This window comes from Colobus angolensis, unplaced genomic scaffold (genome assembly GCF_000951035.1).
Source record: "Colobus angolensis palliatus isolate OR3802 unplaced genomic scaffold, Cang.pa_1.0 Scaffold214, whole genome shotgun sequence".
In the NCBI taxonomy this organism is placed as follows: Eukaryota; Metazoa; Chordata; class Mammalia; order Primates; family Cercopithecidae; genus Colobus; species Colobus angolensis.
In genome coordinates this window covers 883846-896885 of record NW_012115311.1, presented here as the reverse complement: position 1 = coordinate 896885, position 13040 = coordinate 883846, and the positions used below count along the sequence as shown (strand labels likewise).

The following is a 13040-nucleotide window of genomic DNA, read 5'->3' as shown; positions in this document are numbered from 1 at the left end:
TGCTATATGTGTTTTTGCATGGGGATTCAGAGAGAATGAAAACTATGCTGCTACTGCAGTTGCCATCTTCCTAATGCATTTCTAATGAAGATATAGTAACCCTAACCCATTTGGTTTCTAAAGTCAGCATGTTAAACAAAAATTAAGTATAGTTTTAGATTACCCTTGAAAATGCCTTAGGAAGGTGTCTTATAAGAGACTGGCATACTGTCTCTTGGGTAAGTCCATCATAGCTGATCTTCCTCCAGCAATAAAACATATTACTGGATAATAATCTTCATACCAAATAAAGAAGCTGACATGCACTTAGGGGACAGATGATATGAAAAATCAAATTGTTTAACATTCATATTCAGCGTGGTAGGATGGACATACTATGAAAGATTATCCAGGAACTAAAACAGAGTGACGCCACAACAAATTTAAATTCCCCATCTCACATTCACACTGTACTTTAAAATTACTCCTCCATCCCCTTTACTTCATGTCATGTGCAAATACTTGAATATTATAAGAGAAGACTGTGACTTATTTGGTATAGATTGAAACAGCCAGTCTTAGGCTACCTGAGTTCAAAATTCAAGCTTTTCTTCTTCCTAGCTGTCTGCCCACAGGCAAGTTAGTTCCACGCTTTGGTTTCCGTATGTGTAAATAATAATAGTATATAACTAGGGCTACAGCACTGCACACCTGAAGGGGGAAACATCACACTGAAGAGTGTATGAGTAGTGCCTCAAGACATATGCAGGCACACAACATAGCCTTGACATTTTACTCTCCAAGGGTTTTTGTGAGGCATAACCGAGATAAATACATGCAGAACATTTAGTACAGTGTTGACATTTAGCTGTCAAGAGGTATCAGTCGTAACTGGAACTATGCCATTGGCTTTCCTGGATCAGTCTGAATCTTGTGGAAGAGAAAGGCTGTCAAGCTCCCTATGAGATAAACTGTGACACAGGGCTAGAGAGCTGACATACCCTAACGGAGGACAATGAAGGTGTATTGTGGCCTTGCCAGATGAAAACAAACTGCTTCTGGTGGCTTTTACTGACAGGGATGGAGAAAAAGGCATTTGCCACATCAACAGCTGTATGCCAGGTACCAGGGAATATGTTAATTTGCTCAAGTGATGAAACCACATCTGGTATAGCAGCTGCCGTTGGATTCACTGCCTGTTTAAGCTTTCAATAATCCATCATTTCTCCAGGATCCACCTGTCTTCTGTACAGGCCAAATAGGGGAGCTAAATGGGGATGTGGCGGAAATCACCACCCCTGCATTTTTCAGGTCCTTGGTGGTAGCACTAATCTCCACAATCCCTCCAGAACTGCAGTATTGCTTTTAGTTTGCTATTTTCCTAGAGGCAGTTCTGGTGGCTTCCGCTTGGTCTTTCCCACCATAATAGCCTTTGCTCCATAGGTCAGGGAACCAGTGTGGGGATTCTACCAGCTGCTGAGTATGTCTATTCCAATTTTGCATTCTGGAACTGGGAAAATAACCACAGGATTGGTTATTCTCACACTGGGCCCACTGTGAGATGGGCATGAGCTAAAACTCATTGATCACCTGACCTCCACACAAGCCCCTATCCTGACTAGTAGATCATAGTGACATTTGTTAATGTCCTAGAATTAGTGTTGGCTTACAGACAGTGACTAGAAGTCCTCAAAAGTTCTGATTACTTTCTTTTCTCCAAAGTATAGTTACCGCATTAAAAGGCTATACATCCCTTTGGGGAGGCTGGGGAAAAGTTTTGGCAGTATCCTGGTGTGTCTCCTCAAGGGGATTACACACTCCCCTTCACTTAAGGTATTTTGGGTCTGGAAATTGGCTCAAGTCTGGAAACTGGTTGAGCAGCTGTGATTCTCGGTTTTTATGGTTCAGGATAGACTTCTGTTTACTTGACCTAGAACTTTTCTCTTATACAGATCAAGTAGTAGGCTTCCTATCTATTTCACTTCTAGGAACACCATGATCAATGCTGTAAGTCTGCAAAAGTGAGACTATTCTGCTTGCTTTTTTTTCTTTTGACGGAGTCTTGCTCTGTTGCCCAGACAGGACTGCAGTGGAGCAATCTTGGCTCACTGCAACCTCCACCTCCCGGGTTCAAGTGATTCTCCTGCCTCAGCCTCCTGAGTAGCTGAGGGTACAGCCACGCACCACACTCGGCTAATTTTTGTAGTTTTAGTGGAGACGGGGATTCGCCATGTTGGCCAGGATGGTCTCGAACTCCTGACCTCAGGTGATCCACCCATCTCAGTCTCCCAAAGTGCTGTGATTACAGGCGTGAGCCACTGCGCCCGGTCTCTGCTTGCTATTTTGACTCTGCTGTCTGGCACGGTAATTGCGCCTACTACTTGGCATTTGGCAGTGGCGTACCACCAGTTGGCCCCTGCCACCCTGGGATCAAATTACTCCTACTACATTTAGGTTTCCCAGTTCAGTGACCAAAGTCCCCACTGTATGGTGTGACCTAGAGAGAAGAGTGGTCACAGAGATCCTGAAGGATGCTGGGGCTCCCCACAAATATGTTTCTCACAGTTGTGGTGAAAGGTGAGTCATCTGGACACATAAAATTCACAACTACATTCCAGTAAGCCACCCCTCCCCAAATTCAACCCGTGAGTAGAGAATACCAAAACGTAATTATAAACATTCATCAGTCGAGGGCTGAGGAGATCATGCAATATATTTCATAGACTCCCTTCAATGTGGAAAATATTTCAATTCATTAGATACCAGGTTTACAGATCGATAGTGTCAGACCTACACTACATATCTAGAACCATTACCCTCCACTGCTTCCAATAGACTATCTTGTGATCATTTAGTTTGAACTATTTCTGAAATGGTTAAATATTGTCTCTATCTGTACCTATTGCCGTAAAATGATATGACTTTGAAAGTCACTTAACGTATGAATTTGTACATGAAACAGTTTCTTTTCAACTTTAGCTTTTAGTGCTATGTGAATCTCTGTGGTTATCTATGAGTTCCTCTCCATTTCAATTAAACATTAAAAAAATATATCTCTGTGTACACATAGGTAATATAACATGTACATAAGGTAGGTGCTTTTTGCCCTCTCTTTATCCACATCATTTTCTTCTCCTAACTGCCTCTAATAAAGACATCATTTTCTTATGCTGGGCGTGGTGGCTCATGCCTGTAATCCCAGTACTTTGGCAGGCCGAGGTGGGTGGATCACAAGGTCAGGAGATGGAGACCATCCTGGCTAACACAGTGAAAGCCCGTCTCTACTAAAAATACAAAAAATTAGCTGAGTGTGGTGCATGGCTGTAACCTCAGTTACTCAGGAGGCTAAGGCAGGAGAATCACTTGAACCCGGGAGGTGGAGGTTGCAGTGAGCCAAGATCATGCCCCTGCACTCCAGTCTGGGTGATAGAGCGAGACTCTGCCTCAAAAAAAACAAAACGAAAAAGAAATCAATTTTTTAGAAATTATCTTAAAATTTCAATGAATAAAGGTTTATTCTTAGTCTTTATTTTTTTTTTTCTTTCCTTTTTTGTTTTTTTTGGAGATGGGAGTCCCATTCTGTCGCCCAGGCCAGAGTGCAGTGGCACGATCTCAGCCCACTGCAACCTCTGCCTCCTGGGTTCAAGTGATTTCCATGCCTCAGCCTCCCAAGAAGCTGGGATTACAAGCATGCACTGCCATGCCCCGCTAATTTTTGTATTTGTAGTAGACATGGGGTTTCACCATGGTGGTCAGACCGGCCTCAAACTCCTGGCCTCAAATGATCCACCTGCCTTGGCCTCCCAAAGTGGTGAGATTACAGGCATGAGCCACCACGCCCAGCCCTTAGTCTTTAATTTTAAAGGGATATGAGTAAAATATTTGTAATGTTTCTTTTTTTAAAAAAAAAGGAGGCCTGTAACTTTTCAAAATATTTTTATTTTGCCAGTGAGTTAGTGTGTCTAAAGGAAAGTTTTCCCAACCATTGTTTAGGCTGCTCTACAAACCTGGAACAGAATCTCTGTTCCTGTTATTGAGGTCATCTCCCTTTTATTCTTGAAAGTCTCATTCAAAATACACCTATCAGAGTTCACTCAGGATATTTTCCACTACTCTCCTTTTCATAATGCTGCTGTTTCTTCTTATATTCTCCTTGAAACTCTCTCCTCTTTTGCTTCCATAATATTTTACTGTCCTCATCCTTTTTCTGCTTGTCTTGAATCCTCCTTTTATTTTGCTAATTGGTCTATCCTTCTAAACGTGGCCATTCTCCAAAGCTTGCTGCCCTGAATGCTCTCTCTCTCCAGACTCTCCCTCACTTATTCTCTCAGTATCAGACATTGTCTCTGAGTTAACAAGTACCAAATAGTTTGCCTGAGTTCTGTTCTCTCACCAAAGATCTGGTTACTCAACTTCAACATTTACTCCGAATATTTCTTTTTTTTGAGACTGAGTCTCACTCTATTGCCCAGGTTGGAGTGCACTGGTGCAATCTCGACTCACTGCAACCTGCGGCTCCCGGGTTCAAATGATTCTCGTGCCTCAGCCTCCCGAGTAGCTGAGATTACAGGTGATTTTTGTATCTTTAGTAGAGACGGGGTTTTACCATGTTGGTCAGGCTGGTCTTGAACTCAGTCTCCCAAAGTGCTGGGATTACAGGCGTGAGCCACTGTGCCCAGCCTATTTACTGACTGTTTCTAAGTCACTATGCTCACTATGACCTCAAACTTAATAATTCAAAAACCATTCATCATTATTCTTTCCAAATGGTTTCTGCCTTCCAACTTCTATTCCATTCAACGGCATGAATGAGTATCACAGTCTTCTCAGCTAGAAAGATTAGACTCCCTGTGGCTCATCTCCTTTGTGTCAGAATAGAATCATGGGATGTAGTGCAGCTCCGGATCAAACAGACTAAAATTTAATCCCAGGATTGCTGTTACTTATTGTGTGGTCCTGGATTCTGAGAGGACCTTACTTACTCTCTGAGCCTAGATTCTCATCTGTAAAATGAGATTAGTAATACCTATTTCACAAGGATGTGAAGTTGTGCACACAGAACATACTGGATAAGCAACAGTGCCTCTCACATCTAGTTACTTAGCAAATTATGCCTATTCATCCTTTGAAGGTCTCTGACAGATAATTCTACTTCCCATTCTAACTCTTAGTCATATCTGGATTACTGTAATAACCTCTTTGCAGTCTGCACTAAATCTAGCCTTTCCATCCATCCATCCATCCATCCATCCATCCATCCATCACTATTGTCAAAATAATCTCCTTAAAATATATTTTATCAAATCATATTAATACAATTTTCAACAGCTTCCTACTGCCCATCAATCAAAGCTGTTCAAAATCTATCCACTCAAACCCACTTCAGCGATTACTTCCCTGACAAGCTGTGGGTAAACTGGCCTCCCCACTCCCTCCCCAACACACCAAGACCTCTCCCACCAGCATGCTGCTGCCCAGGTTGTTTCTTCCCTCTGCGCTCATGGATAACCCCCTTTCCTGACCACTGGTTGTATCTGAAATCTGCACCAAGTACAACTTCCTTAGGCTGTATGCTGGTTCTTATTTCCCTTTACTGTTCAACTTACATGAATCCTCTCTCCCCACTTTGATAGTTTGTGGTTTATTATTGATGACTCCTCCATCTACTACAATGTATCACTGCGTAACCAAGCAGAGGAAAACTTTCAAATGGATTAAAAGAATGGGACAAATGAGAGAATTATCATCACATGTTTTGAATCAATATACTTGAGTATTTAAAGGTAAAGAACTGCACTGTTTGCCTACGTTGTATTACTATTATTATTATTATTTTGAGACAGTCTTGCTCTGTTGCCCAGGCAGGAGTGCACTGGGGTGATCTCGGCTCACTGCAACCTCCCCCTCCTGGGTTCAAGCGATTCTCCTGCCTCAGCCTCCTGAGTAGTTGGGATTACAGGCACATGCCACCATGCCCAATTAATTTTTGTATTTTTAGTAGAGACAAGGTTTTGCCATGTCGGCCAGGCTAGTCTCAAATTCCTGACCTCAGGTGATCCACCCACCTCGGCCTCCCAGAGTGCTGGGATTACAGGCATAAGCCATAGTGTCCAGCTGTTATATAAATTTTTATCAGCCAAAAGAGAACAGAAGTTTCTTGAAAATAAAGACAAATGATTAACTTTTTCTGCATTCTCATAAAAATCAAACACATTAGCCACTTAGTCTAATTAGTAATACTTATTATATTATTTTATAAATAAAGTAATTTAAAGTAAAAACCTTAATATACCTTTGCTTTCAATAACAGAGAAAAATGATTTTGAGGCAAGATACGTATCTAAGTTCCTCAGGGGAATTTTCTCTAATTCACATATTTCTCCCTAAGCAAACGCTTCCCTCATTTCCACTCTCTTCTCCCAGCTAACAACTCTACTATAATAGTAAGCCACTGTGATTGATGAGCCTATGTCACAGTGTTTAGTAGATATACACCAAAAGTTTTAAAAAAATGGGACAATATGGTTCTAATCAAGATCAGAGGTAAAATAATTTTCAGTATCTGCTATGGGCAAATTCCTCAATATGCGTACCATAATCTGCTGGTGTATAATTCAGAAGTTCAAATTGCCAGTGTTTATAGCACGAATAATTCTGGTACATGTCAAATATTTCTCGGGTAAATTGTTGGCAGATATCACCTAAAAGAAAATACAAAAAATATTTAGTCAGAACAAATTTCAGAAAGCCATCCTTAAGACTAAGTTCTTTAGGAAATAAAGAATAACTATTTCCAAATTTGAATATTTTTTTTTTTTTGCATCTCGGTGGTCATATTTATTGGAAGAGCTTGAGAAAAATGAAAATACCATTTTGCTTAAGAAGTTGTGAGTTATCTGCAAATCAACTCATTTCAGGTGTGGAAGAATCCCCAGAATTATTTTTTAATATCAAAATGTATGCAGGTTTCTCTTTTGAATGTTTTGTACATTTAGAAAGGCCACTGTACAAAGTCTCCTGTTTTCCATACAGGACAAATTCTTTGTTTCAGCCAACTCTCAGTGGAGGGGCAACCAGGACAACGCCATCTCCCCGGACAAAGAGCACTGGAATATTCCGTTTCGTTGATTTATGCATCTCTTCATATGTTTCTTCATCAATTTCTATAGTAGTCACAGTTTCTTCCACATCTCCCAAGATCATATTTAAATGTTGATCATAAGCACGTAATCTGCCTTGAAGCTCTCGGTCATTTCTCATCTTCACATAAATTCGCTCATCTAGGCTGAGCCTGATAAGATCCAGGGGCTCCTCTACAGCGTTGGTAGTTTGTTGCTGGTCTACATCATCCGCCATGTTTCAAACCCTGCGCCCTTTCCCCTAAATACATTTAATGGACTTTTAAAGTTAGTGTTATCAAATAAGGTAAAATTCAAGGACTTTTTAGATCATTTAAATAATAAAATAAGTTTACTGACCTCCAGTAGTTCTTCCAGCTGTCACCTCTAAAATAACATCATTTTTGTCATATTTCTCCTTTGGCAGAAGGCTCTGGAAAAGCTGGAATAAAAATCAGCATTTGTGTGTATATTTTCCCCGGTATACTATTACTGAATTTAAATAAACACCCCAAAAACATTGAAAAAACCAATAATTGGCAAAATCATACAGTATCCCAAATAGAGTATTCCAAAAATGCTATAATAAGTAGAACTAATTAGACCTAAAATAGGTGATTGATTCATGTTAACGATGGAGTTACTTGTCAGTATATTTTCTGCACTGTTATCAGATTATCTTAATTTTCTAGAATGCAGAAGTTCAGATCAAAGTCCAGGGTGTTCCATTCAATTTTCTTCAGATTTTGGCTCTTATAATTAGTTCTGAACAGCAGCTTCTTTCATCTAATGAATGAAGCAAGGCTTTGAAAGTCTTCAATTTGAGAAATGATTTCATATTATCTCCTGCTGTAACTAACAGCAGACACCAGCCATGCTGTGCCTTCTCAGCAGAGTCGCTCTAATTAAAGACTATGTTGAGGGCTCCCAAGATAAGGCTCAAAATGAGTTTCTCAGCTGTGACCAGAAAAAAAAAGGGCTTCCTATTAAAGAAAGTAACCAACTTTCCTCTTAGGAAGAAAAGGGAAGTAATTTCACTATTACTAAAAAGTTTTTCAAATCAAACTAAAAGTACTTATGTGTCATGATTCTCCCTACTGCCAATTTCTGAAATACTCCATCTCTGCTAGAAATGATATAGTCTATGGGAGAGAACATCAGACTAAGAGTCAGACATCTTCTACCTTTGATTAACTGGTTCAATTCGTAATAGAAATAACTGATATCCCATGTAACCTCCCCCTTAACTTTTCAAAAAGTCCCTCTCTTGGATTCCCAGAGTAAGAAAGACTGAAGGTAGGAAGATGGCAAATGTGACAGAGGGAAACACGGTATACCGTAGTGTGTTCTTCATTGTCTTTGTAGACAAACCATCCATTAAGCAAGAAGGAAAAGAGACCACTATGGAAGGGAAATCTTCCATTTCCATGTCTAGGAATATCAGCTGATGCTGATATAGTATCATGAATCCTGAGAGGTTCCAGTATGCCACACCCTTACTAAACCTAACTAAAGATGTGTGTTAACCAACTATTCTACACCTTTGGATTCATTCCATTCTATCCAGAGTGCAAATTTCCAATCCTTAATTAACAGTCACCATGAACTCCTCCTCCACTTCTCACTCTTAAAACCCTCTGACTCATCCCTGTGGTGAACTAAATTTCTTTACCAGCATGTATGCTCTTGCTTAACAAGTTAACAGACTCAACTTTGAATTTTTCTTTTTTTTTTACCCTGGGAGTCTTTGTTTTATTATGTGACACCGTAATTTCTTCATTCTCATTCTGCAGCAAATTACAGGAGACCAGCTTGATCACTTATCATAAGAGAACACTTAAAATAGCGTTTGGAAACCATTTTGAGCACCAAAGCAGAGTCTAGCAAAAACAGTATTCCTTTATACAGCACTACTGAAACTAGTCTACCTCTGAAAACCTACCTCATTGTACAACATGTTGATTTTTTGATCAATGGTTTGCCTTTCTTCCAGTGCAAGTTCTTGTAACTGCTTTTCATCTTGTTTATTTAGGCCTAAAAGCCAGAAACAGAAATAATGATAAAGTTTTTAAATACTTGCAGAGAAACTCCTAAGTAGCCATGTTCCTCTTTGACTACTAAGTTTTATTTCAATTGCAAATGCAAGGGATTATACAAGGGAACACTTAGAATACTTGGAAAATGTCAATTAACAATTAATTGCTAAGCATTTCCAAAAAGCTCAATGTGAAAAGTAATATAATCGTGCCTCCCAAAACCTTGTGTGTGTGTGTTTTTAAAGGTAAAATAGCTTAAAACATTTAATCTCTAAACAAATCAATCTATTAACAGTAGTAACAAAAATATGCTTAATATAGAACCCCACATTTACAAAGCTTGTTATTTGAAGGTCTATAATTATATAAATCAGTGATTAATCAAACAGGTTTAAAAAGGGACTAGCTAATTAAATATAAACCCAAATAAGGTAAGTTTTGGAACAAACTGGAGTGAGCATTTCCTGTCTAAAGGTGGCAGCTGTAACTCAGCATACTGTGACATGGTCCAGCACAGCTACAACTTCCATATTATCCAAGAGAAGTCAGAAATAAGAATTCTTAAAACCTCTTGATACATTCATACTCAGTTCACGTTGTTTTTTTTTTTTAGAGAGATGAGGACTCACTATGTTGCCCAGGCTGGAGTGCCAGTAGCTATTCTCAGATGCAATCATGGCGCACTACAGTCTCAAACTCCTGGACTCAAGCAATCTTCCTGCTTCAGCCTTCCAAGTAGCTGAGATTACAGGTGCGTGCCACTGTGCCTGGCTTAGTATGGTATTTTATTTTATTTTTTTTATTTTATTTTTTTTTTGAGACGGAGTCTTGCTCTGTCGCCCAGGCTGGAGTGCAGTGGCCGGATCTCAGCTCACTGCAAGCTCCGCCTCGCGGGTTTACGCCATTCTCCTGCCTCAGCCTCCGGAGTAGCTGCGACTACAGGCGGCCGCCACCTCGCCCGGCTAGTTTTTTGTATTTTTTAGTAGAGACGGGGTTTCACCGTGTTCGCCAGGATGGTCTCCATCTCCTGACCTCGTGATCCGCCCGTCTCGGCCTCCCAAAGTGCTGGGATTACAGGCTTGAGCCACCGAGCCCGGCAATATGGTATTTTAAAATACATATCATGGCCAGGTGTGGTGGCTCACGCCTGTAATCCCAGCACTTTGGGAGGCCAAGGAAGGCAGATCACTTGAGGTCAGAAGTTCGAGATGAGCCTGGCCAACATGGTGAAACCCCATCTCTACTAAAAATACAAAAATTATACAAGCATGGTGGTGCACGCCTGTACCCCTAGCTACTCAGGAGGCTGAGGCAGGAGAATTGCTTGAACCCAGGAGGTGGAGGGTGCAGTGAGCCGAGGTCACGCTACTGCACTCCAGCCTGGATGACAGAGAAAGACTCTGTCTTAAAAAAAAAAAAAAAGTATCATGTGTGTCAGACAAAACATACATTTTTGTAACCTGTCCTTTTTCTATTATTTCCAAAGCAGAAAGTTAAATCATGGAACTCTAGCAAAACAAGATAATAATGATCTAGTTATTGACCAAGGATGGTAGACCTCATGACCCTTGACTCCACTGCTTTAGAGGACTGCAGGCTTCGTCAGTGGGCATTGCTACAAGTTGAGGTAAAAAATTCTGACCCTTAATAATAATTATAAAGAAAATAGAAATGAAGAATCACAATTATAAAGAAGAGAAGACTCTTTTAAATTATTCTCTAGTCATGGAAGTCATTAGGGTCTGGTGGGAGTCTATGCCTCATTCAAGCTTTCAACATTTAACATTTTGCTAGACACTCTGCTAGTTGCTGGGGAGACAAGGAAGAAAAAACAACATGGCTTCAGGTCTCAAGTGGCCCAGTCTGGTGGCAAACACATATACATGATTACAATATGTGATGGGGCAGTGCCAGTGTGCCATGGGGGCATAAATGAAGGGGACTAAACCAGACATTAGCACTTAATGAGGGCTTCCTGGCTAAGGCGTCATCAGAACTAATTCTAATTATGAATCATCTGTTGTAGAATTTTAATGTCACCACCAGTACCACATTGTGCACATGTCACAAATGGAAACCAGGCTGACATTACTTAATAGATATCTGCTGGTTCAAAGGTATCAGAAAAACCTTCTGATTTGCAGTCATATAAAATTATTTTTGTGGTCTCTTATTATTTGCTGTAAACCTGCAGAATCTGTCTAATTCAATTTCATTATATCAACAAAGATTCAAGAACCTATTATGTCCCATGTTTAGTGCTGCAGAAGATAGAAAAATGAGTAAGACACAGGACCTGTCCTTGAAGAACAGACAATGGGGTTAGGGGCTTAGGTTAAGACAGTTACATAAAGGATTATAATACAAAACAGAGAAAGGTAACCATACTTGTTTTGCAAAGGGTACTGAAGCCAAAGTATGACATCTCAGCCAAACTTTGTAAGAGGACTGGCTTTTAACAAGGTGAAATGGGTATGTTAACAATGTGGGCAAAGATACAGTCATGGAGCAGCACAAATATATCCAAAGAATGGCAAGTTGTCTATTTTGGCTGGAAGGCAGAATATGCAAAGAGAATTAACATAGTACACGGAGAGGCTGGGGTTACTCTGCAGGGGCTTTTAAATGCCAAACCAAGAAATCTCTACTTATAGGCAATGGGAACAGGTGAGTAACATGAATAAGACTGTACTTGAACTGGAACGTCTAGAGGTAGGACTACAAGTTAGGAACCGATTGTCATCAGCTAAGTCAGAGATGTAATGAAGATGTAAATTAGTGGAAGGAATAGAAGGGGACTCATGCAAGATGCATCACAGACGTAGACCCTACTGGACTTTGAATCATCCAGTGAGTAGTGGATAAAAGCAGAGGCTTTGGAATCTCATTGCTTGAGTTCAAATCCTTGCTTCTCCCCTCGCTGGCTGAGTGACCTTTGCAAATTTAACCTTTCAGTTTCCTCATCTATAAAATGTATAAAATGAGAGAAAACACAGGCTGGGCAACACTAAAAATAAAAAAAAAAGCTGGGAATGGTTGCACACACCCGTAGTTCCAGCTACTTGGGAGGCTGAGGTTGGAGGACTGCTTGAGTCTAGGAGTTCAAGGTTAAAGTAAGCTGTGATTACACTACTGCATTCCAGCCTGGGCCACAGAGCAAGACTCTTTGTCTCTTAAAAAAAAAAAAGGGGGGGGAGGGGGAATAATCATATATCCTACCTCATAAGGTTACCTGAACATTCAAATGAGATAATATTTGTAAAGCCCGACTTTGTAAATGTAGCTATTATTACTATTATTATAGAAGAATTGTAGAGGCAGCAGAGCCTTTAGAACTGATGCAATCCAATGTAATATTATACATGATACAACCAAGGCTGAAAGAAGTTATGCCAATTTAATTAGAATGCATTTTGTAAACTCCTACTATATACAAGCAACCTTCTCAAAACTAATTAATTACAAATTTGTGTGGCATTATGCAAAAGAGTAAAAAATATCTCCATTAAACCTACATAAGAGACTTGTGACACCATCAATAGAAGGCAGAAAAATGGAAGGTTTCAAACATCCAGGACTTTACAGGTATAACAGTGACTGGCCTGTATGTCACATAATACCTCTAAGGCTAAATGAAACAAGATGAAGCACAGAAGAAAATCTAGAAACTAAAAGTGAATAGCAAAATCTGCATAAATGTTGAATCATAGGTTAGTTCATTAAACTTTTCTCTCAACTTCTGTATAAAAATTTTGGAAAATTTTCATAAGAGAAAAAATGTAGAGGCAACAGCAGTATTAAGAAATACTAAAGGCCGGGCGCGGTGGCTCAAGCCTGTAATCCCAGCACTTTGGGAGGCCGAGACGGGTGAATCATGAGGTCAGGAGATCAAGACCATCCTGGTCTA

General features: G+C 40.0%; 1 protein-coding gene and 1 pseudogene across 3 annotated transcripts in view; both read right to left on the bottom strand.

The window, feature by feature from the left end:
• The window catches only part of MTRF1 (mitochondrial translational release factor 1), a 49387-nt gene that overhangs the window by 30181 nt on the left and 6166 nt on the right, over window positions 1-13040 (bottom strand). For both annotated transcript variants that reach the window (XM_011942964.1, XM_011942965.1), the window contains 3 exons: window positions 9040-9131; window positions 7458-7539; window positions 6573-6680 (listed from right to left, as the gene is read on the bottom strand). In XM_011942964.1, the coding sequence (XP_011798354.1) occupies window positions 6573-6680; window positions 7458-7539; window positions 9040-9131 (282 nt within the window). The remainder of the gene's footprint in view (window positions 1-6572; window positions 6681-7457; window positions 7540-9039; window positions 9132-13040) is intronic.
• On the bottom strand, window positions 6786-7353 carry LOC105512505 (annotated as a pseudogene). Its single transcript, XR_001001865.1, has one exon. The product of XR_001001865.1 is annotated as a U6 snRNA-associated Sm-like protein LSm3 pseudogene (transcript).